This window comes from Balaenoptera acutorostrata, chromosome 11 (assembly GCF_949987535.1).
Source record: "Balaenoptera acutorostrata chromosome 11, mBalAcu1.1, whole genome shotgun sequence".
NCBI lineage: Eukaryota > Metazoa > Chordata > Mammalia > Artiodactyla > Balaenopteridae > Balaenoptera > Balaenoptera acutorostrata.
The window spans coordinates 14,205,526-14,231,814 of NC_080074.1; the positions used below are offsets into that span (position 1 = coordinate 14,205,526).

Consider the following 26,289-nt stretch of genomic DNA (forward strand, 5'->3'; position numbering starts at 1 on the left):
TTCCAGGTAATTGTGTCCACTCTGAGGGAATTTGGTTCTCTTCGGTAATTATTCATTTGTCCGTTCATTCGTTCTTTCAATAAACAATCCCTGGATGATTATATCTACAAGGAACTGTTAAAAATCTGAGGAAAAGATCATCAACAAAATGTAGTTTCCAGTGCCAAGACTCCGTCTAACAGGGAACAGTTGCAAAAATCTCAGTTTTGAGCCCTGATACCAGTGGGAGGCACTAAGAAAGGGCATCTGACTCCGTGGAATGGCTTCCTTGGAGCCGTGGCGTCTAAATTGAGAACAGAAGGCTGGAAGGGAAGTGCGGCAACGTGTAGGCGGTGTGGAAACCACGACAGCGTGAACACAGCCTGTGGGAGAACGTGGCCAAGTCCTGGACCTGACTCACGGCCAGGCACTTTCTAGGCACTAGGGTTGTAGAGGGGGTTAACGAGAGAGTAGGTGCTCTGTGAAACGAGAGAATCTCTACCCTAGACAGCTCACATTCTAGTGGAGGGTGGAGACAGACCTGCAGATGAAGATGGAGATTTCTAATACTAGTCAGTGCTAGACAGAAACCAAACAGGGCAGTGGGGTGGGGAGTGATGGGGAGGGAGAGGGGCATTTTGGATAGAGTAGCCATGGAGGGCTTCCTTGAAGAGATGACACTTCAGTTTATTCTTGAAGGAGCGATAAGAGGTGGCCACATGCAGGTGTGCGGAGGACAATGGCTGGAGCGCAGGAGGGAGTGGGGAGGCGTGAGCATGGACGGGGGACGGGGTGAGCTCATTGAAGGTCCTGTTAGCTCCAGGCGGGAGGCTGTATGGTGAGCGGGGGATCACGTGATCATTTTAGAGAGTTCAGGGCTTACAGGATGGACGAGCTATTGGAGGGAGCAAGCTCAGAGATCGGGGAGAGAAGGGGTGAATATATTCATAAGATGTTACTGAAGGTTAGTTGGGATAATGATAGCTAATTTTTATGAAGTCCTTACTGCCTGTGAGTCACCGTTCTAAGTCCTTTATATATTTTAACTCAGTTAATTGGACAGTAACTTTGAGGTAGGAGCCATCAGTATCAACCCCATTTTACAGATTTGGAAACTGAGGCTAAGATTAAAAAGCTCACTCAAGGTCACATCATTTGTGACAGGCCCTAGATAAGAAGCAGCCAGGCGGTTTGGCTTCAAAGACCCAACCATGAGACTAACGCTGCCTCTGGGGACTTGCGGTTGACTGGGTGTGTGGGCCGTGGGCGGGGAAGGAGCCCAGGTGACAATCCCATTTCTAGCTTGTGAGTCTGGGTGAATGGTGCACCTTTCACTCAGGCAGGGAATTCAGGAGGACAGGCACGTGTAAGGGGCCAAGAGAGGACAACATGAGCCCCTATTTAATATGCCAGGCGCTGTTCCAGGGGGTGGGATACACCAGTGAATGACCAACCAGGTCCCTGTCCCCATGGAGCTGACATTCTTAGTTTGTTAGGAGGGTTGTAATTGGGTCGTCTTGATTCCAAGGGACCCATGGGATATGAAGTGGGACCATCTGGTTGGCAGCCGGATTCAGAAGTTAAAGCTCAAGGGCGACATTCTGGCTTACACAGGGGCTCTATGAAAAGTGGTCTGGGCCATGCTTTCAGGTGCTTTTCCTCGTGGCCGCTGGAGGTGCAGTTGATGGGACCCACATCCTTGTGATGGTCCCCAAGGTGGAACATTAGCAGAGCCCCTCCAGGTGTTCATCCTCCCCACGATGAGACGTGCGCTACTGCTGGCTAGACCGCGTTGGATTACTGAGACGGGGTCAGCAAACTGTCAGGGTCCTGGTGGTCCCCTGAGCTGGGGACTGTGTGTCCTCTGATTAAACGTCTTCCTAGTTGTCTAATGAGGGAAGCTGATGAGGCTCACTGACCCCTTTGACAATGCAAACACCTAGTTTAGCCCTAAAGATGAGCCCAGTGTCTTTCTGGAGTTAAACTCCCTTCTGGAGAGATGCTTTAAATAGACCAGAGGAAGAATGCAGAAGAGGGGGAAAGCCTCATACAGATGCTTGCACCGTCCTCCTCTGAGAGCCTGTTCCTCTTACCCACGCTGGGCTATCTTCTGCTCGGTAACTAGATTAACCTCCTGAATTACAACTTCAGTCTGCTGCCTGCTGAGCTCCCCAAACCTTGTCTGGCTGTCTTCCTGTTGTTAATACTGTCTCTCTCTTCTTTTTTTCCTCCCCATTCCGGGCATACGCTAGGTGTTCAATAAACGTTGTTGTGTGATCCACTCAAATAAGACCATTGTTCTTTCACTGACATACGGTGGACTTTCCCACCTCTGTTCCTTTCCTTATTCTGTTACCTCCTGCAGAATGCCTTCCTCTATCCTCCGTCTTTTTGCATCCAAAGGTCCGGTTTACTTGCCCCATCATCCACGGACACTTCCTAGATTCTCCACTAGTGAGAAGTGGTCTCTCCCACCCTTATACTCCAGTAGCATGTATGTTCCTTCTTGTGGAACCGTCCTGTACCGTTGTGCAAGTTGTTCACTATCCAGTTCCAGGAGTACCTTCACTCACCGTCCACGTCCGTGTCTTCAGGTGGCTCCCTGGGAGCTGTGCCATTCCCAGACTCTGCGGCTGTGTGTGTAGCCCTGTGTTATAGCACGCCGGTGTTCTAACGTTTATGTGGTTATTTGTATTCTTTCTCTGTCTCTGCCAGATTGATTGCTGCCTGAAGAGAGGACTCGGAGCTCATTCATTGTCTAAATCCCTATTCTGCCTTACTTGCTGCCTGATAGCTCTTTGTCGGGTGTTTATTCATTCAACTCATTTTTTGTCTGTGAATGGAGGAATTCATTGAAAACACTTGATTTGAAAAGTGACGCAAAAGCAGTAGAGAAAATAACAGCTTCATAAGTTAATGTAGATAATAGTGGTCCTAGTCCATTCAGGCAGCTATAACAAAATAGCACAAACTGTGTGGCTCATAAACAAGAGAAATTTATTTTTTTTCCTCAGTTCTAGAGGCTGGGAAGTCCAAGATCATGGCAGCAGCATGGCCTGACTCTGGCTGGGGGCCAACTTCCTGATTACAGACTGCAGACTTCTCTCTGTGTTCTCACGTGGTCAAAAAAAACAAGAGGGCCTCTTTTATAAGGGCACTAACTCCTTTCAGGAGGACTCTTCCCTAGTGACCTAAATACCTCCCGGCATCATCACCCTTAGGGGTTAGGATTCAACATATGAATTTGGGGTGGGGGGGAACGAACATTCAGACCATACCAGTTGTTAGCATGTATTGAAATACTACATGCCAGGTATTTGCTAAGTGCTTTATGTGCATCACTTAATTGTCACAATTACCCAGTGTACTACTGCTTACTTACCATTATTGTTTTTGATTTGAAATGAAGAAATTGAGGCATAGAGAGATGAAGTCACGTGCTTTCGGTCACTTGGTTAGTCATTAATGCAGCCAGGGTTCTGACCCAGATGTCCTGGAGCAGAGCGCCAGCCCTGAACCGTTGATGCAAGCATGCCATCAGCTGCTTTTACTTCTTATGGGAATGTGAACGGTGACAGGGAAGGAGGGGCGCTGGCTTCCTTCCCCTGTTGTACCAGTGTTTCTTGAGCACCCATTGTTTGCCTTCCTCTCTGCTGGGCACTGGGGGTGGCGATGAAAAGATGGTTTCTGTTCTCAGAGGCCTCGTGGTGGAGAGAAGGAGCCAGGTGTTTGAATTTGTATCACACAGTGCTTTGCCGTAAGTGGTAGATTAGCTTTGCATTTGAGGTGCCCAGTTAGCAGGAAAAGGGAGGGATGAGGATGGGCTCACAGAAGGCTTTGAGGAGGAGATGCCTGACAAGGGGAGTTTGAAAGGAAGAACAGGTACTCAGGGACCTCCAAGTATCAGGGGAGTATCCCAGGGAGAGGGAACAGCCCAGACAAAGATACAGATGTGTGGAAAACGTGATGCGTTGGGGCAAATATGAGTATCTTGATCTGTTTGGTATTGTTACCCCATGTCTAAAATTAAGCCATCTCTCGGGCTTCCCTGGTGGCGCAGTGGTTGAGTGTCTGCCTGCTAATGCAGGGGACACGGGTTCGAGCCCTGGTCTGGGAAGATCCCACATGCCGCGGAGCAACTAGGCCCGTGAGCCACAACTACTGAGCCTGCGCGTCTGGAGACTGTGCTCTGCAACAAGAGAGGCCGCGATAGTGAGAGGCCCGCGCATTGCGATGAAGAGTGGCCCCTGCTTGTTGCAACTAGAGCAAGCCCTCGCACAGAAACGAAGACCCAACACAGCCATAAATAAATAATAAATAAATGTTTTAAAAAAAGCCATCTCTCTACTGTGGATAAAAATGCAAGCTGACAGTTATACAGATTTATCTTCATTCATTCTTGATACATAAGACTCTGGTCACGGCTCCTGGGAGAGGGGGAGGACTGTGCCGACACTGAGGGCTACAGGGACCCTCTGACTTCCAAGTGGCTGTCTAGCTGTCTCTGGCTTAGCGTCCAGGTAAGTCACTGGCCAGTGAACAAACACACCATCACTGCCTCATGCCACCAATCATCACCTAGGACTGCTGGCAGCTTCTTATAGGGAAGCGACCTATAGGGCTTCCAAGGAAGCTGTAAGGCAGGCATGCCCCTTCCTTCTGAGTATAGATAGTTTAATGGGAGAGTTTGCAGTGTTCACGCCATGGGTGCCATGGAGAAATTCGGCAGTGCTGATTGCTCCTTTGGGTCATTTGTTCAGCTCAGCACCCTGAGCACCTGTTTTGTGTTTGGCAAGTTGGCCTTGGATAATAACTTTCTTCAGGTCTAGACTCATCTACCCAGCTCCACCTGGCTTTGCCACCCTGACCTTAAACTTGGTATACCCAGTCCCAAACCCATCGTCTTCCTCCAGTGTGCCTTTCTTCTTGTAGCCCCTGTCCTGAACGAATCACCACCAGCCCAGGAACCCCCGTGTCTTCCTCTTCCTCTCCGTATCTAAGATCTCTTCTCCTGAAATTCCTCTGGATTCCACTTCTCTGTTGCTCTTCCCCAGACACTAAGTCGGATTCTCGTTTCACATTCACCTCATCTCCTAAATGAGGTGTACACCTCTGTTCCCCTTAGCTGCCCACTATCCATCACCTATCCCACTCTTCATTTCGTTTATTGAACTCCTCCTGCATCCCAGGCACTGAGTTCGATCATGGGGCTCTCCATTTCAACGCAACTGGCATCATCCTTTACCCCCCTGAGCTCACGGTCGAGGGGGGATGCGGACCAGTAAACAGGCAACCACAGCCTAAGGATGGGCACAGATGCTGAGATGACTGTGCATTAGGAAGGGCCCCTGACTTAGTCCTGGGTCGTCAGGGAAGGATTCTAAGAGCAAATGATAGCAGACCTCAGAAGTGAAGGCTGGGTGAGAGAGAACCAAATGCTGAATGGGGGCTGTGGAGGCGGGGGAGGAAGAGGAGGGAGAAGGAGAGGACAAGACCACGAGAGCAGGAATGGTGTCTTACCACCATGTCCCCAGCATCCTGCTCGTCACCTGGTGAACAGTGGGTGTTTAATAAGTATTTACAGAATGAGCAAATGCAAGAGGGTTTCCTGCAGAGTAAACGGTATGTGCAAAGGCCCAGGTGGAGAGAGAGCATGGGGGTAGGGGGAATTGAAAGAAACCTGTGTATCTAGAACTTAAAACAGGGCTGGAGAGCGATTGTGCAAGAGGCTGAGAGCTATGGGGCCAGTCTGTTACTCCCTCCATCGAGCTGATCAAATCCAGACTGTTTAAGCCGGCGTTCATTGCACTGCTCCCTACGCGCTTGCATCTCTCCCCTTCTCTGCTCAAACCCCTGAGTCCCTGATAGACCTTCCCTTCCCACCACACTCTCAGCACCCCCTGGGCTCCAGCCAGAGTCTCGTGTTATTCTCCTTGGATCGAGTCCCCTCTTCCTTTGCCAAGAATAAAGTCATTTATCCTTCAGGGCACTACTTCCCCCAACTCTTACACATTCTTCTGACCCGGTCCAGATTAGCCCTTCTTTTTCTTTACTCTCCTGGAACCTTGTGTTCTGTTGTAGCTGTTATCACAATCCACCGCCTGTTTATATTTGGGTTTATATGTAACTGTCTCTAAATAGTAAGAACTCCTTGAGGTTGGGGTTGGCGAGGTCATTCTCATCTTTAGATTTCCAGAGGTGCTCATTCGTGGTATTACAATGTATGCTGTTATTCGTACTAGAGCAATGATATTTCTGATAATAGTTCTTCTGGGTTGAACTACTGGTTTGTGCCTGGCGGTCCCTCAAGAAGGCGTATCTGCTGTCTATTATTATCCCATCTATGTTTGTTGTTGAGATGCATCATATATTGTACTTCTTATCTCATCTAATTGACCCAGTAGCCCGTAGAGGAGGCTTTTCACATTTTGCAGAATGAAGAAGCAGCAGTGCAGAGGTATAAGTGACGTGCTCAAAGTCCTCCCCTGATAGATGCCAGATCTGGGCTTCAAACCCATTTTCATTTGAATTGGAAGCTTTGCCCTTGTGTACTGCTGGTTTGTATTTTGGGTGCTGGCTCAGTGTAACAGCGGGTCAACTAAGGTAGAATGAATAAAGGCTTTAGAAATATTACAAGTGAGGGTGAGCTGATACTCAGTTATGGGAGCCCCAGGTGATGCCATCGTGGCTGCCTGTTTCTCTTTCGGAGAGGAACAGGCAGAAGACAGGACTTAGTGCTATGCTGGGGGAGAAGTGCCTTGCCCACTCCACACAGCTGGTCCAGAGACCTCATCCTTTGTCCATGTGCTTCTGCACTGATGCCAGTACATCCAGGTGGTAAAGAGAAAGTGTTGACCAAATTGTTACACATGCTCTACTTAAGATTTTTAGAAACACAGATGCCCTAGTAACAGGTATGGCGATTGGCTTGCACTGAATGTCACCAGTGATTTTACCCTCTCTGGTCCTTGGTTGCCACGTCTCTGAAATCCTGAGGTTGGATGAGACATCCTCTCTCCTTCTCAGCTCTGACATCCTCCCCAGTAGGTAACATGCCTGATTGTCCTTCATCACTGCTGTTAGAAACTGGCCACACGTTACCAGCTGGTAAGGGCGTGTCTCTGCGGCCTTGGTTCTCCCTCCTGACTCTCCTTCTCTCCCTGCCCACAGGCGGAACCCCCTGCATTTCCACCTCATCGCCGACTCCATCGCCGAGCAGATCCTGGCGACGCTCTTCCAGACCTGGATGGTGCCTGCCGTGCGAGTAGACTTCTACAACGCGGATGAGCTCAAGGTACCGGTGGGAAGGGAGGTCAAGCAGGATGCTTTTCTTGTTTCTGGTTTAGTAGACAGCAGCAAAGGCAGAAATCTCAGCTCGCAAACTGGAAACGTCCAGGGTATAACTGAGGGTGTTTGCCACTTGAATCTGATTTGATTATCTGAAGCATTAAAGCAACCATTTCTTTAGCACAGAATGCGTGTTGGTCTGTGCAGTTCTGGCCACCAAGGCTTTCTGTGGAGGCTGGAGGCTACCGGCCTGGTCCGTATTTAAGGAAGGCCTGTGGTGGCTGATATCTGGAGAATTCTGTTACCCAGTGAGGTCAGCACTGAGTCCGACAGGCCTGGGTTTGAATTCGTATGTTGTCATTTACTGGTCATAAGACACAAAGTAAACAAGCTATACCTTTGGATCTGTTTTTTCATGAGTAGAAATGTACTTATAACACCAACCTCATGGAGTAATTAAGAGGCTCAAATAAGAGAACATATGTGAATGTGCTTTAAAAGACTATGTTGAATAAATATTAAGGATTATGTTGGGCCAGAGGGTTTCAACCAAGGGAGACTCATTTGGCCACGTCATTCCCTTGCTTAAAATCCTCCCGTGGTACCACGTGGTCTGCATCAAGCTTGAGATTCACAGTCTGATTTAAAAGTCCTGCATATTCTGGCTCTTGACTCATCTTCCAGTCTCATCTCTGGCCATTCCTGCAAATTTGCTTATTACTCAGCTCGAAGAAACCACCTCTGGGCTCTCTGCCCTCCCTCCTGCATTTGAGCCTTTGCTTCTGCTGTTCCTTCTATCTGACACACCCTTCCAGCTACCTGTCACAGCTCCCACTCATCCTTCAGGACTCAGCTCCATGGCCACCCCCTCTGAGAACTTTCCATGACTCCTCCAGGAAAGAGGAAGACGTTTTCTGTTCACTTGCCCGTCGACTGCTTTAGTTTAGAACCTTCTTAACAGGGGACGGGGCTGGGAGCACATCTTGTTCTTTTCTGTATTTCTGGCGCATTTGTTCGTCCCCTGTAATGCTTGTGGATTTAACCAATTGCTGTTATTAGCGGAACATGTAACTTTGCAGAAACCGTTGCTGCTCTGTCTCCAGTCACCTTGGGAAGGACTAAACACCTAGGCATGAGGCAGATTTTAGCAAATTGCTTGGTCTAAACCTCATAAAGCCATTATCTTTTCATTTCAGAGCCATAGCATTTTAAATAGATCACAAAGATGTTGGCCGGAGTTGCTGATTTTCCCATATTTCAGGCTCTGAGGTTGATCGAGATGTTCGGAATTTAGCATTTGGGGATTGTCGTGGTAATTTGTGTGCCATTCCGATCTATTCTGAGCTAAAATTGATTAACACTCTTAAAAAGGGAAAAACAAAATTTAGCAAATTGCTGCGCTAATTAAGGTGAAAGCAAGCCACTCTGTCTCCCGGGGTCTGAGGGCCAACACCATGAGGAAAAGCAGCGGGGGGCGGGGGGGGTGCAGGTCTGGCAAAGCATATGCATGTTCTTTCTTAGTGCAGTCCTGTGTCTGTGCCCTGTGCAAGCCTGCACCCCCTCTGCTCTTTGAGGAACCACGAAGTAGTTGAAAACCCCAGCTTCATTTCCCATCTTGCCATTAAAGAGCTATCTGATTTGGGTTCTGAGCCTTGGCTTGATCAGCTGAAAATGGGTGGAACCCTGCCAGCTGTGGAAGAAGATATTGGATTAAATAAGATAACTCATGTGAAGGCCCAGCAGTGCCTGAAATGCAGCAGGTTCTTGACAATCCCTCATTCCCCTTTGCAGCCATGGCAATATAGGATTCAAATGCTCTTGATTGAAAGCCTGTAGGGAAATCCACGGGCAGTTGGGAGGTTGAAAGTTAAGGCACGGTGGCCTGTGAGCTGCCCCCGGGAACCCCAAGGCTTCCTTAGGGTCTTGGAGGAAAGGAAGGGACTGGTGGGGGGGAAGACTAGGGCTCTGACTCCCTGATGCCCACATGAATCCAGGTATCCATTATTTTTACACACTGGAGTTTTGTCCATTTGAATTGAGGACTCCATGGCTTAAAAAATAAGCATTAAAAAAAAATAACAATCTGATGTGTTCTAAAGGATATCGTCTCCAGAGTCCTGCCCTTGACCCTGCCTTCTGCTGCTGACTCTGCCATGCAATGTCCCTACCATCTGCATTTTACTTCCCTACCTCTTAAACATCTATCACCCACAGTCCTGTATCCCGTGAGGCAGATGTCAGAATCTGGTAAGGACAGTGAGTATGAAGGCATTTTGTAAAACATAATTTTTCCATAATTCATGATAACAGTCACAATAATTTATACATAATTCTGCTCAACAAACCTAAACCGTGGTGTGCCCACTCCCCCCCACCTGAGCCTCTCCTGGAATCTAGCACCACCGCCTACTTAGTTGCTCATCTAGAACCAAGAGTTTGCCTTCGATGGGTCCCTTTCTCTCTCCGAGCATCTGGCCATTTGAGGTCCTAGCTGGTCTTCGTCTCCCCTGCTACCATCCTTGTCTAACCCTGTGTGCTCTTTCGCCAACACAACAGCAGTTTTTTGTTTTGTTTTGTTTTCCCAGACAAGTCTTTTCCCTTCTCCTCCGCTCACGTCTCCTCACCCGCATCTGTTCTCCGTCAGTAGCGTGAGTCAGCCTTTCCAAAGGCAAGCCCAGCCACACCTTCCCCACCCTCTGCATAAAACCTTCAGTGATTTCCGGATGCTACTAGGATGGAGACCACAGTCCTTAACTAAGTTGAGTTTTTCTGCACAGTCTGGCTCCTACATCCTCCTGACTTCATCTTGTACTGTTGGCACCATTTCTCCCCCACTGGATCTTCCAGTCTGCTCTGCTCCTTCCCTTCCGCTGGGGGCCTTTGCACAAGGCATTTCTTCTGTCTCATGTACTCTGAGCCTGCTCTCCCCCAACGCTAACTGAGTCCGCGTTCTCTTGCTTAAGCTCCCATGTACACAAGGACACCTTCCCTGCCTTCGTCGTCTCATAGGGGTTTCTTTGTTGTATCTTCTCGGAGGATCACATACGCTTCTTCAGTAAACTCGCTGCCGAGTGTAAGCTTTCACGCCTTTGTGTGATAGGCTGGTAAATGTCTGTCTCCCCTAGAGTGCAGGCTCCGAAAGAGCTGGGATCCTGTCTGTTTTTCATCACCCTTGTAACCTTAACACCTGCTCAGCAAACCTAAACCATGATGATGCCTCACCTATGAAAACATTTGCTGAATGAATGATACACAGTAAACTCAGCACTGGGTGCCTAAGAGACATAAAGCCATTAGGAAGAGGTTTCAGTTTTGTTTTGTTTTGTTTTTTAATTGAAGTATAGTTGATTTACAATGTCGTGTTAATTTCTGCTGTACAGCAGAGTGATTCAGTTATACATATACTATATACCTTCTTTTTTTATATTCTTTTCCATTATGGTTCATCATAGGATATTGAATATAGTTCCCTGTGCTATACGGTAGGACCTTGTTTATCCATCCTGTATATAATAGCTTACATCTGCTCACCCCGTGCTCCCACTCCATCCCTCCCCCAACCCCATCTCCCTTGGCAACCACCAGTCTGTTTTCTATGTCTGTGAGTCTGTTTCTGTTTCATAGGTAGGTTCATTTATGTCATATTTTAGATTCCACATGTAAGTGATATATGGTATTTGTCTTTCTCTTTGATTTACTTCACTTAGTATGATAATCTCTAGTTGCATCCATGTTGCTGTGAATGGCATTATTTCATTCTCTTTTATGACTGAGTAATATTCCATTGTATATATGTACCACATCTTCTTTATCCATTCATCTGTCAGTGGACATTTAGATTGAGGAAGGGGTTTCTTGGTCACTGTCAGGGTTCACCACATTCCTGAGGCCCCTTGTGGCTCAGGGCATGGGCAGACAGCCAGGTATTTGTCTGCCAGTGACCCTGCAGTGGCATAGATGAGGAAGCTCCATCTGTGCCAACCCGCCTTAACATCCCAAGAGCAGCTGTGGGACAGGTGGAGTGTCTTTCCATGACAGGTAAACCAGGAAGGGAACGCGCTGAAACACCATCCGTTAGATGGCATTAGAGAAGGGATGGATGATGACGTGGAAAGGTGCTGTGTTCTTTACTTGCATCCAGGAAACATGTCGGATGGTAGCGTCCGCAGACACGTAAGACGGCCTCCCCCGATGGGGATGAGAAATCGCTTTGTACAGCTGTTGGAAATGGCATTTCTCAGAAATACTCCTGTGGGCCCTTTATTCTATCTGTTAGCGCTGGAGAATGGAGTAATAGGGGAAAGGACGTTATGAAGGATCAGTGCATGATTAAAAATGAGCTGTGAGAAATTCGCGCTGGACTGGTGTGCTTCTCTCCGTAATGACCAATTAGTGCGGATTTGCAAATAGTGATGGCTCAGCCAGCTCGTTCCTGTGGCCTGTGAAACACTCACTGGTCTTTCTGATGTTTATGTGGCCCATTCGTTTCCAGCTTCCGAGGCCCCAGATCAACAGGCTACGGGGACTGAGTGCCCCAAACTCTACCCAGGACATGCAGCTCCTGTCACCAGGGGAGGGGGGCAGCAGGACAAGGACGATGACTTCTTTTCGTGTGGAGCTTTGCAGGTGGCGGCATGCTCTCACTCACTTCTCAGGACTACCCTGTGGGGTGGAGAGAGGAGTTTCATTACCTCCATCTCACAGACAATTTATAAATTGAAGCTTGGACTCGAAGGATATTTGCCTAAGATCAGGCAGCTAATAAATGCCAAGGCAGCTATTTGCTTTTTCCCTTTCCAAATGAAATGATATGAGATGCATGATTGTGTAATTCAGTAGACACAGAGGTGGGATGGATCCGAAGGAAAGGAGGGGGACATGGGTTGCAGCCACTGGATGAAGCTGCCACTGTTGAATTGCACTTGAACTCAAAATTCCTGTTTTCAGTGACTGTGGACCCCATAGGCTGTGGTGTAACCTCAGCTATTTATGGAACACTTTCTTTCTTACGTTTACATGGTTCTCTCATGGAATGACTCACATTAACTCTGTGGATCGGTCCTATTATGATCCCCATTATACAGATAAGGAAACTGAGGCTTAGGGAGATTAAATAACCCCAAATCACATGCATAGCTAGTATGTGGTAGAGTTGGGATTAAAACCCAGAATTGACACCATAACCCATTTTCTTTCGCCTGTGTTCTGGTTCCTTCTCTGTGGCCTGTTTTTAAGCTAAGATACTATAATTGTGTCTAGACAAGGGTCCTCTGAGCTCTCGGTGGTGTTCTTTTTCTGGTTGTTCCTGAAGAATAAATGAGTTAAGCATGACCCCTCCATTTAAAGGCCTGCAGCGAGCGGCCTTCCTGCTGGGGACCAAAGTGGGTCTTCCTAATGATGCTGCTGAGGGCTGGGACAGCCCCATCACTGCCATCCAAGGATCATTTTCTAAACTAAACAGTCACCACTCTGGACAGTTTGCCTTAAATCAGCAAGATATTTGCCAGTGTTCAGACGAGGCCCTGCATGCCCAACAGCCTTTGATCTTGCCCCTAGTTGGCCCGGGAAGTCACCCCCAAGCCACCACTGGGATGAGGATGATCCCGAGCTCGTGAAGGGAAGTGGCTGGCGCGGGGGCTGTTTCATGATTCCCCTGTCTAGCTGGGAGCCCTCATTTATCTCCTTTTCTCTTAGACCTGATGCCTGCTCATTACCAGCATCAGAAAGATTATAAAGTGGGATTCAGGGCTGTGGTTACAGGAAACATAGATGGTTGACTCTAAAAGTTGCCGTCCTACTCATACTCAATTGCCTTTGTGCTGGTCCCTATGGAGTGTTGTAGAGGTTCTCTTAGATAACTGCCATCTTTCAGCACCTGCTGTCCTTTGGGAGACAGACTTCTATTGTTCCTCTCACTGGGGGATGGAGACATTACTGCCCGCCCCATCTGCTTCCTCGGAAGATATGCCTCCTGAGTGATGGGCATTTTCAGTTGGGAGGGATTGATAATGACATGAACTCACAGGGTCTCAGGGTTAAAAAGAAACCCAATACTCATAGCTATTTTTTGACAAATGAGGCCCCGTGGGGGTTAAGCAAGTTGCTCTAAATCTCACATATGACTCTTCTCCAAATTGGATCTGGATTTTATGATCCAGGCCTGGAGTATAGTTCAAACGGACCACACGCTTGGCAGTGGCCGAGCTTCCAGTGCAGTGACCAGATATCCCCATGGGCTGGAGCAGTTCCAATTAGACTTGACCTGCAGAGGAGAGACAGAAGCTCTGGGACATGTGTCTCTCATAGAGGGTAGGATCTGCTCAGAGATGCCCTGCAGAAGAAAGAAATGAAGCCAGGTGGCCTTTAGAATTGCCTTGTCCAGTTTCACCAGTAATATGGTACTGATGAGAGTAAGACAGAGAACTTAATCGTCTTTCCACGTTGGTAGCTCTAGGTCCCCTTTATTGGTAAAGAAGAGGTCTTGTAATGGAAAGCATGGTGCTTGGCACATAGTAGGCCCTCAACAGATTCTATTTCCTTCCCTTCCTCTTTGGTGTATTTGGAGATAGCTGTGATTAACCTGTTAAATCTTCTCTTGTCCAAACCCACCACGTCAACACACCTTCTCTTCCTCTGCAACGAAGGAACAAACGACGGCTGACCACTCATCAGAGGGCACATGTTTTAGGTTGTTTTTCTAGAATAGTTTATGGATTTAGGCTCTTGTTCTTTCTGTCCTTGTGGGCCAAACATTATGCAGGAGGGCTGGCTGAGGTTACATATTATGTCCGGGTCTGGAAAAGTTGGCATTTTCCCATTTTCTTTATTGCTTTACTGGTTCCTGGATTATCTGCATGGTTTTTAAATGGGAGAGCTGGTTCTGTAAGGCCTGCAATGCACCTCGGGCCTTTGTGTTAGGCTTTTCTCTCCGCTAACAAGCGCGAGATCACAGAACAGACCTGGATAAGTGAAATGCGTAACGTACTTTTCTGTATTCAGAAGACTGATCTTTGGCTTTTAAATACCAGACATGGAACATTGTAGACAACCAACAGAAATTGTAATCTGTGTGAGAAGAGAATCTTTCTGTGTCAGTTGTACAATTCACTTTGTACACAGGCAAATGTCTCTTTATGTAATGGAGTGTCCTAATGAATGGGCTCTGTCCCCTTTTGAAAATCACAGAATCTTAATTAGGAAGGAACTTGGCATTCATCTGGCATAACCTTCCACTTTCTTCTATAATATTCTATGTAAATGGTCATTAATCTTCTGCTTTTGAGTCCTTCCAGAGATAAGAGATCATTACCTCCCAAAGGACCTTGTTCCATATTTAGAAACTCGATTAGAAATGTTCGCCTTGTGCTGTGCTGAAATCTTCATCTTTTTTTTTAAATTGTACCCGGCTTTAAATTTATTTATTTATTTATTTATTTATGGCTGTGTTGGATCTTCGTTTCTGTGTGAGGGCTTTCTCTAGTTGTGGCAAGCGGGGGCCACTCTTCATTGCGGTGCGCGGGCCTCTCACTATCGCGGCCTCTCTTGTTGCGGAGCACAGGCTCCAGACGCGCAGGCTCAGCAATTGTGGCTCACGGGCCTATTTGCTCCGTGGCATGTGGGATCTTCCCAGACCAGGGCTCGAACCCGTGTCCCCTGCATTAGCAGGCAGATTCTCAACCACTGCGCCACTGGGGAAGCCCATCTTCATCTTTTTGATCCCCTCCGCCCGCATTGGTCCTGAGCATTAAGAAAGACTGAATGTGAGTGTATATATCATTGTCTGGTCACTTGTCTGCCTTCCATACTAGACTGTGAGAACCAAGAGGGCAAGGCCCGTAACTTTTTTCTTTAGGCCCAATGTTTAGGATACAACCTGGCCAATGGTGGCTCCTAGAAAATGCACGAGCTCTGTTTGGGGTCTGCACAGTAGGTCAGCCAAGTGTTTGAGGACCTAGCATATCTACTAAGTCCTCTCCTCGTCATCCCCATGCCTTCAACTATAATCCGAATGGCAGTGCTGGGAGCCTAGTTGACACTTAAATTTATCCTCTGACGCATTAATGTGATAAGTGGTTTCCGAGTTTTTACCTTCCTTGAATGGGCTCACTTTTTTCTCTGTCTCTTATGTCTACCATTCTCTGTGGTTCTTCAGAATATAACAGTTGTTCCAGATCTCTGTATGTGACAAGCCCCTCCTGGAGCTCAGACTTAAACTCATTTAAAGCAATTTAGTGTTCCCTGAGCCACCTTTTCCCCATCTTGAACATTGATCCCTTTCCACTTGCATTGCTGTGGTCTTCTCGTCCATTCCCCTTGATAAAGAAGGAAATGCTTTCCCTGAACCTGATTTCATTGTGTCTTTTCAAGAATCCCATGTTATAGAAACAGCATATGTTTTCTTTGGTTAATAAGGAACTTACCAAAGGTATTAGCAGAATGCTGCTAATTAGAGGTCTGAGTGATGCTGAAATCTCGTTCTCTTGGACTTCAGTGCAGTGTTATTCTCTGGTACTACAGGTCTTATTTGTACAGAATTTGAGTTAAACAACTTCAGTGATTCAAGAGAGTAGTTATAATGATGGGTTTTGGAATATGAGTTGGACGCCCCCCCCCACCCAAAAAAAAAAAAAAAACAGAGAGAAAAAGAGAGACCAGAGGTATTTGATGGATAGTGAGAAAGTAGTGGGCAAAGTCAACTGGAGATTATGGTGAGGTTAGAAAATTTTTACAGTGAGAGCAGGAGTTTTTGTCCAAATGTTTTGAAAGGATAAAAGGCTGGGTTTGGGGAGTGAAATGTTAGAGCTTCTAAAATGTGTTTTAGAGGAGGTACATTTTTGGCACGTTACCCTGGGATGGAGTGGCTGAGTTGGTGAAAAGCTAACGAAAATTAAGGGCTGCAGGCACTCCAAAGTCAAGGTGTTGGATGGGCCCTCCAGAGTTTGATGAAATACAAGAAAAATTGTCACGAGCTAAAAAGAATTCTATGCATGTAGATCAAAAGGGGCCCTTACAATCCAGGTAAAATCAGTGGTAAGTTGCCCACATCAGGCTATATACCCTAGAAAAAAAGTTTTTTTATTTATTTTATTGAAGTATAGTTGATTTACAATGTTGTGTTAATTTCTACTATATAACAAAGTGATTCAGTTATATATATGTGTATATATATTCTTTTTCATATTCTTTTCCATTATGATTTATCATAGGATATTGAATATATCAATAGTTCCCTGTGCTATACAGTAGGACCTTGTTGTTTATCCATTCTCTATATAATAGTTTGCATCTGCTAACCCCAAACTCTGAATCCATCCCTCCCCCACACCCCATCCCTGTTGGCAACCACAGATCTGTTCTCTTTGTCTGTGAGTCTCTTTTTATGTCATAGATAAGTTCATTCGTGTCATATTTTAGATTCCACATATAAGTGATATGATATTTGTTTTTTTCTCTCTTACTTCACTTGGTATGATCATCTCTAGGTCCATCCATGTTGCTGCAAATGGCATTATTTTGTTCCTTTTTTATGGCTGAATAGTATTCCATTGTATATATGTACCACATCTTCTTTATCCATTCATCTGTTGATGGACATTTAGGTTGTTTCCGTGTCTCGGCTATTGTAAATAGTGCTGCAGTGAACATTGGGGTGCATGTGTCTTTTCAGATTATAGTTTTGTCCAGATACATGCCCAGGAATGGCATTGCAGGATTATATGGCAAGTCTATTTTTAGTTTTTTGAGAAACCTCCATACTGTTTTCCATAGTGGCTGCACCAATTTCCATTCCCACCAACAGTGTAGGAGGGTTCCCTTTTCTCCACACCCTCTCCAGCATTTGTTATTTGTAGACTTTTTAATGATGGCCATTCTGACAGGTGTGAGGTGATACCTCATTAGAGTTTTGATTTGCATTTCTCTAATAATTAGCAACATTGAACATCTTTTCTTGTGCCTGTTGGCCATCTGTATGTTTTCTTTGGAGAAATATCTATTTAGGTTTTCTGCTCATTTTTTGATTGAGTTGTTTGTTTTTTGGTTACTGGCATGACTGTTTGTAATGTTTGGAAATAAAGCCCTTGTCCATCACATCATTTGCAAATATTTTCTCCCAGTCTATTAGAAATATATTTAAATTATAAAGAACAAAAAAATTCTTCCTTTAAGAATAACTCTCATTAATAAGAATTGACTATGTACGAACTTAATAGCTTCACATGCATAATCTTATTTTATCCCCACAATAAGCCTTGAGGTGACTATAATTATTTTCACCCATTTCCAGGTGAGGAAATAGAGGCTTATAAAAGAGACTTGTTGAAATTACTCAGTACTGTGGAACTAAACTGTAGATCCAAGTCCTCTGACTCTTGAGTAATGCCATCCAATAGAACTGTAATGATGAATCATGTGTAATTAAAAAATTTCTAGTAGGCATATTTACAAAAGCAAAGTGAAATAAGTGAAGTGAATTTTAATAATACATTTTATTTAATCCTGTATATCTAAAATATATTGATCAATATTTTAAAAATTACTGATGAGAAATCTTTTTTTTTTTAATTTTATGTATTTATTTATTTATTTATGGCTGTGTTGGGTCTTCGTTTCTGTGCGAGGGCTTTCTCTAGTTGTGGCAAGTGGGGGCCACTCTTCATCGCGGTGCGTGGGCCTCTCACTATCGCGGCCTCTCTTGTTGCGGAGCACAGGCTCCAGACGCGCAGACTCAGTAATTGTGGCTCACGGGCCTAGTTGCTACGCAGCATGTGGGATCTTCCCAGACCAGGGCTCGAACCTGTGTCCCCTGCATTAGCAGGCAGATTCTCAACCACTGTACCACCAGGGAAGCCCACTGATGAGATATCTTGCACACTTTTTTTTTCCACACTAAGTCTTTGAAGTCCAGTGTATGTTTTATGTGTCCCACCTTGGACAGCTGCATTTCCCGGGCTCAACAACCACGTATGGTTGGTGGCTGTGGACTAGGGGTAGAGCGTCATATCTAAGGCAACCTTATAATGCAAGGGTAAGAGGTGGAGGGAACCATTCTGTGTTTGAAGAATAAAAATTCTCACTATAATAAATGTCCTAATAAAATGTTTACAGAGTTTTGAGCAAGACAGAGACCCGAGAATACCAGCCAAGTTCCCTCATGTATAAAGGCAACAGGAAAAAAAAAAAAAAAAGATATGTTATGCAAGTGCTCACACAATATGCACCAGTGTATTATACTTCTTGAAGAAAGAATCATCAGTTACTTGCCAGCCAACCAAAAAAGTAATCAAAATGAATATTCACAAATAGAAGAGGTCTTGTTCTAAAGGGGCAGGCAGTATGTACTGGAAGAAGTTACACATGGAATGATCTGTAAATAATTGCTTTAAGTCAGTTGCAAAGCTGAATGCAGATGCCAAAAGTTGCTCTTGCAAACATACAAATAACCAGATGATCACAGACATTTTGAAACAGCCTCAGAAGTGTGTTGGATTTAAAAGCTGCTAAATTTCTGCTGTTTTGTAGGGTAACTCAGATGGTATTTTTTCAGCCCTTCATTCTGATCATCAGGGAAAAAAAGATGTTTCTGGAAAGTTCAAAGGTGACCGCTGGTAAAGTTATAAATAGATTTAAAACTAAGTTATTGGAGATGATTATTGCAGATGAAAGAAACTCTACATAAGATAGGTAGGAAGCAAAGAAAATGAGAAAACTATTGGATGTCCATATGGGGAAAAATGAATTCTGACCTTCACTATATACCATATGCAAAAATTAACTTGAAATGAGTCTCACCCCTCAATGTAAGAGTTACAAATACAGAACAGTAGAAGAAAGCAAAGGAGAAAATCATAGTGACTATAGGTTAGTCAAAGATTTCTTCAATAGGATATGAAAAGCGCAAACTAAAAAAAGATACTGATAAATTGGACTTCATCTAAACTGATAGTTTTTGTTCTTCCAAAGACATTAATAAAATAAAATGACAAGCCACAGACTGGAAGAAAATACTTGCAGAGCAGATGTCTGATAAAAGTTTTGTATCTGGAATATAGAGAGAGAACTCTTAAACAAGAAGACAAATGACTCAGTTTGAAAATGGGCAACATATTGTAAGAGACACATCACCAGAGAAGACATAAGGATAGCCAGCAAATCCCTGTAAAATGCTCAGCATTGTTAGTCATCAGGGAAATGCAAATTAAGATCATCATGGGATACTACTTCACACTCACTACAATTGCTAAGATTAAAAAGACAAAATAAAAAGTGTTGGTGAGCATGCCGAACAGCCAGGACTCTCATACGTGGTTGGCGGAAGTATAAAATGGTTCAGCCACTTTGGAAAATAGTTTGTTAGTTTCTTAAAAAGTTAAACACGTACTCACAATATGGCTGAACGATTCCACTCCTGGATGTTCATCCAAGAGAAATAAAAATGTACATGCACACAAAAATTTGTATGTGAATGTACATAGCTTTATTCATAGAACTCGAGTGTCCATCAGTTGTAGAAAACAACGGTGGTATATCCATTCAATGGAATGTTACTCAGCAATGAAACATACGACACATGTAACAATATGAATGAATCTCAAAAGTGGTATGCTAAGTGAAAAAAGCCAGACAGAAAAGACTGCATGTTACATCATTTCATTTATATGAAATTTTTTTTTTTTTTTTTTAATAAGGAAACTAAACTTTTTTTTTTTTTTTAAAGGATTTTCTTATTTATTTATTTATTTATTTATTTATTTTTGGCTGTGTTGGGTCTTCGGTTCGTGCGAGGGCTTTCTCCAGTTGCGGCAAGCGGGGGCCACTCTTCATCGCGGTGCGGGGACCGCTCTTCATCGCGGTGCGCGGGCCTTTCTCTATCGCGGCCCCTCCCGTCGCGGGGCACAGGCTCCAGACGCGCAGGCTCAGCAATTGTGGCTCACGGGCCCAGCTGCTCCGTGGCATGTGGGATCTTCCCAGACCAGGGCTCGAACCCGTGTCCCCTGCATTAGCAGGCAGATTCTCAACCACTGCGCCACCAGGGAAGCCCTATATGAAATTTTTGAAAGCAGATCAGAAGTTACTAGGGGCCAAATGGCAGTGTGGTGGGGATTGCCTTCAGAGGGGCATGAGGAAACTTTTGGGCTGATGGAATTGTTCTGTGAAGTGATTGCTGTAGCAGTTGCAGACTGTACTTTTGTAGAATTGTACATTTAAAAGGGCTGATTGTAGGGACTTCCCTGGCGGTCCAGTGGTTAAGACTCAACGCTTCCACCGCAGGGGGTGATGGTTCGATCTCTGGTTGGGGAACTAAGATCCCACATGCCAGGTGAAACGGCCAAAAAATAAAAATAAGTTTAAAAAAAAATAAAAATAAAAGGGCTGATTGTAATGTATTAAAATTTTTTCTCAAAGCTGAAAAATAATGCATAAAATACTATTCCAGATGCAAAACCAGCATCATTTCTTTTAATAAATATAAATGCTTTAAACTCTTCTATTGTTGGACAAAACTGGTGCTTGATTAAATGCTGATATCTGAACTGTGTGCTTACTGTCTTTAAGAAGCACACCTAAAATAAATTATAAAGTTTAAAGATAAAGTTTATAGGGTGTCTCAAACTTACGAAGACAAATACAATAAAGATACGTTAATTGCAGATGAACACAAATATAATTAAATACATTTAATTAGATAAAATTAATAATTTTGAATTGATGAGTGTGATATCCATAAGAGGATGTACTAGCCAAGCTATTTTCCAAGTAGAAATCTTCCAAATATATAAAAGCAAAAACTGATAGAAATATGGGGTATATTGGGAGAGTTTCAGCCACTAAAAACGCAAATTGTATTGTTAATGACAAAGATAGTTTTAAAACTGTAATCAATATCAATAGATATCAAATTTCATATCCATCAAATGGAATAAAAATGATTTTTCAAATGGAATAAAAATGGATTTTCAAGTGTTCATGAAAAAATTACGTAAATTGAGGGCCAGAGAAAGCCTCATTAAAATTCAAATCATAAAAATTATATAGGCCCCATTTCTGACCACAGTGTAGTAAAACTGCATGTCAGAAACAGACTTTTAAGCCTGTCCTCTATGTCTGTGAGTCTGTTTCTGTTTTGTAGATAGGTTCATTTGTGCCAAGGGAGAGGGAGTTGGAGGAGGGACGGATTAGGAGTTTGGGATTAGCAGATGTAAACTATTACATATAAGATGGATAAACAACAAGGTCCTACTGTATAGCACAGGGAACTGTATTCAATATCCTGTGATAAACCATAATGGAAAAGAATATTAAAAAAAAGAATGTCTATATGTGTATAACTGAGTCACTTTGCTGTACAGCAGAGATTGGCATAGCATTGTAAATCAAGTATACTTCAATTAAAAAATTTTAAAAAACAGAAACAAACTTTTAAATGGGTGGTTCAAAATACCTGGAAATTAGGAGAGGGTGAAGAATTTCTGTAAATGCTTATTTAATCCAAAAGGAAATAAAAACTAAAATTATAGCCTACTCTGAAAATAGCAAAAGAAGGACATTTCACTGTAAAGTTTATGGCATGTGCCTAAAGCTGTCACTGGAGACGTTTTAATAGCCTTTAGTGCTTTCATTACTCAAAAACAAAGACGATGATAAATGAATCTCACATTCCACTTGGTAATTTAGACAAGAACGGTGGTGTGGACCTGAGGATATCAGAAGGGAAATAAAGTTAACAGCAGAAGTCCATGAAGAAAGAAAAATGAAACACAGAAAACTAAAATTAAAATTTTGAAAGCTGGTTCTGTGTATAAGAAAATGGCAAACATCTGGCAAATCTAATAATGAACAATAGAGAAAATATTAATAAGCTAAAGAGTAAAGATATAGTATGCAACAATACACATAGAAAATGATAATAGCAATAATAGCCAACATTTATTTGGTATTTATCACATACCAGATACAGTTGTAAGCATTTAATGTGGATTATCTCATTTAATTCTCACAATGACCCTTTAAAACTAGTGCTATCTTGATCCCATTTTGCAGATGTGGAACCTGAGACTAGAGACAATTTGGCCAGGACATTTGGGTTAGAAAGGGGTGGAAACAGGAAAGAAGCCCTTCAGCTGGTTGTGGGTCTGGGTTTTAACCCTACACATAACACTGTAAAATCCCATGCTGATTTGTGAAATCAGTGAGATGTAATCCTGTGTTTGCCTGAAATAATGTTTGCATTTATTGCTGCCAATCGCCTGAGGCACTGTCAGTCCTAATTACTTTGAATTAAATTCTCTGAGGTTTGTCAGATCTGACAGGTAGCCTGAGTTGAGAGCACACACCATTGTATGGTCCAGCTTCAAGGTATTGTACTAATTCTCAAGATTCCCTTCCCACAACCAGCCACAGTTAGTCATCAAGCTAAAGACCAGTATATTTCCTGGCTTTTCTCTTCTGGATGGTGGAGTTTATTTCTAGATTACCTTTATTCAGAGAGTAAAGAATTTGGGGTCCTAATTTTGTTCAGATGTCTTCTCTCTGACTCCTTATTAAGCCAGACCATGATCCTTATCTTCTCTCTCCTGTACCCCACCCATGGTAATGAAAGCAGAAGTTCAAGGGCTGCTTCCCTCAGGGCAATGCTTGGGGTCAGGAATTACTTATAGTCTAATTTTCCAACTTTTATTTGCTTTTTTTTTTAATACATTAATTTGATCATGTTGCCTCTGTTTTGTTTTTTTTTAATTTTTTAATTTATTATTTATTTATCTATTCATCGCTGTGTTGGGTCTTCGTTTCTGTGCGAGGGCTTTCTCTAGTTGTGGCAAGCGGGGGCCACTCTTCATCACGGTGCGCAGGCCTCTCACAATCGCGGCCTCTCTTATTGCGGAGCACAGGCTCCAGACGCGCAGGCTCAGTAATTGTGGCTCATGGGCCCAGCCGCTCCACGGCATGTGGGATCTTCCCAGACCAGGGCTCGAACCCGTGTCCCCTGCATTGGCAGGCAGATTCTCAACCACTGCGCCACCAGGGAAGCCCCCTTTTATTTGCTTTTAATGTTTGTAGTTTTGCTTTCATGCCAACTTATGTTTTATTCATATAATATATATAAACTATACATATAATTATATGTATTAAATACATAATTGTATATGCATAGGTATTATATATTTATAATATAGATCTTAATATATACTGTATATATAAAGTCTATATAATATGCATATAATATGTATATATTGTGTAAAATATATATGTAAATACATGTATGTTTGTGTATTAAATTGTATACATATCTCCCATTGAAAGGGGTTTTGGGTTATCTAGTTCACCATGTTACCTGAAACGTCTTCCCTCCCCATCTATCATTTAGAGCTCAGGTTAATCTCAAGGACACTGTTCTTGGCCCACCATTCTATTAATGTTTGTGTTCCCCTCCTAATTAGGCTGTCATGCCACTCTGTGCTTCCTTTGTCATAACGCTTGTCATTGTATAATTATTTGTTAAACATCTTCCTCATATAATTATTTGTTAAATACCTTCAAGGCCGAAGTGTTGGTTATAAGTGTGACTCGTCCCCTATGATGTGAAGTTCGCTGGATGGTCTTGCCCACCCCATCCCTGTTGTTAGCATAGTGCTTGCGCAGAATTGACTCTCAGTAAACATTCGGGTGAAGGAGTCTTGATAGCATTGCTGAGGCTTTTCCTCCATTCAGCAGGGAAGAGTCCCAGCATCCGTTACTTCTCTCTGCTCTGAATATGAAAAGGAAAGAGTGATGTCTTACGTTTTGGTATTTATCAACCCTTGCTTGAGGAAGAATTAGCAACCTATAGAGAAAGAACAGATTATGCAGCAAAGGGTGTTATTGTGAAGATTGCGAATTTGGGAAAAGATCAGACAGAGTATCGTCGGATACAAAAAATGAATTTTGGATTGATTAAAGAGTTAAGTTTAAAACAGAACATTAAACAAAACTGGAAGAAAACTATGAACACTTTCATCTAAGAGTGAGGAAAATGTGCATATACCCAAGGGAAATGGGAAAAAAAATTGTCAAGGGAAAAGTCTACCAGATTTGACCAATTAAAATGGGGAAAAAAAGGGAAAAATTCTGAATGTCAATTAGCAATTGAAACAAAATTAAATGGCAAGTGATATGTTGGGAAAATTATACTTTAAACAAACATAGCAGATAACATATATAAAGGGCTCTCACAAATCAATAGGAAAAATAAATAGACCAATGGAAAATGGGTAAAGGATAAGCATAAAGGAATTCACAAAATAAAATAAGCAAATGGTTTAAAATATATACATATATATAGAGTAATACAGCAATATCACTAACTATTCAAAGCAACAGGAAATAAGATTTTTATATCTAAATGGCAAAGGCTTTAAAAAATGTATCACCTAATACTGGCAACTATCCCTTGGGACCAACTCTCATGAAAGTGTCTGTTATAAATGAATGTCAGAATAGTCTTTCTTTTTAATAGTTTGGCAGTACTTATCAAGATTCTTTAAGAATATATACAAGCTGTGAGTCCATTTCCAAGTACCTTTGGAGTTCATTGCGTGGGTACAAAGGAGAACTCTCACTTATCTCTTCTTTAATTTATGGTGGAAACAGAAGAGCTGTTTTGAAGATTGGACTGCAAGAACAAGAAAACTCAAATTCAGAGATCACCACCATCAATGTTTTATTTTTTGGAAAATTAGCAAAGGAGTGTGGTAAAGTTTTCTATGAAGGGGACACCATTGCAGTGGCTGGATTTGTTGTTTTGTCAGCATCTTCATCTACAAACAGATATGGTAAACTTTGCTAATTTTTGAAAGCATCTGAGGACTTCAAATCAACTGTTTATGTTTATGTTAGATCTGTAAGAGATTTTTCTACAGAATCAATATCTTTGGTTCGAGCCACACACTATGTATATACACCCCTGAATCAACTTAGGAGTGGCATTATTGTCCATGTCTATGGTGTTGTGAAGTTTTTTTGCCTCCATATCTAAGCAAAGGAACTGCCGTGTGGCTGACAGGGTCTTGGTGCTCTGGCCAGGTGTCAGGCCTGAGCCTCTGAGGTGGGAGAGCCAAGTTCAGAACATTGGACCACCAGAGACCTCCCAGCCCCATGTACTATCGTTTGGCAAGAGCTCTTCCAGAGATCTCCATCTCAACGCTAAGACCCAGCTCCACTCAACGACCAGCAAGCTCCAGTGCTGGACACCCCATGCCAAAGAGCTAGCAAGACAGGAACACAACCCCACACATTAGGAGAGAGGCTTCCTAAAATCATAAGTTCACAGACACTCCAGAACACCACTGGACATGGTCCTGTCCACCAGAAAGACAAGATCCAGCCTCACCCACCAGGACATAGGCACCAGTCCACTCCACCAAGAAGCCTACACAACCCACTGAACCAGCCTTACCCACTGGGGGCAGACACCAAAAACAACGGGAACTATGAACCTGCAGCCTGCAATAAGGAGATCACAAACAAAGTAATTACGCAAAATGAGAAGACAGAGAAATATGCAGCAGATGAAGGAGCAAAGTAAAAACCCACAAGACCAAACAAATAAGCAGGAAATAGGCAGTCTACCTGAAAAAGAATTCAGAGAAGTGATAGTAAAGATGATCCAAAAACTTGGAAACAGAATGGAGAAAATGAAAGAAACATTTAACAAGGACCTAGAAGAACTAAACAGCAAACACAGTGATGAACAACACACTAAATGAAATTAAAAATTCTCTAGAAGGAATCAGTAGCAGAATAACTGAGGCAGAAGAAAGGATAAGTGACCTGGAAGAAAAAATAGTGGAAATAACTACCACAGAGCAGAATAAAGAAAAAAGAATGAAAGGAATTGAGGACAGTCTCAGAGACCTCTGGGACAACATTAAACGCACCAACATTTGAATTATAGGGATCCCAGAAGAAGAAAAGAAAAAGAAAGGGACTGAGAAAATATCTGAAGAGATTATAGTTGAAAACTTCTGTAATATGGAAAAGGGAATAGTC

At 43.4% G+C, this 26,289-nt stretch overlaps 1 protein-coding gene across 4 annotated transcripts in view; it reads left to right on the forward strand.

Annotated features, from left to right (window-relative positions):
- Positions 1-26,289, forward strand: part of LARGE1 (LARGE xylosyl- and glucuronyltransferase 1) — a 604,481-nt gene that overhangs the window by 303,258 nt on the left and 274,934 nt on the right. For all 4 annotated transcript variants that reach the window (XM_007165714.3, XM_057556600.1, XM_057556598.1 and 1 more), the window contains exon 5: positions 7,150-7,273. In XM_007165714.3, coding sequence (XP_007165776.2) covers positions 7,150-7,273 — 124 coding nt within the window. The remainder of the gene's footprint in view (positions 1-7,149; positions 7,274-26,289) is intronic.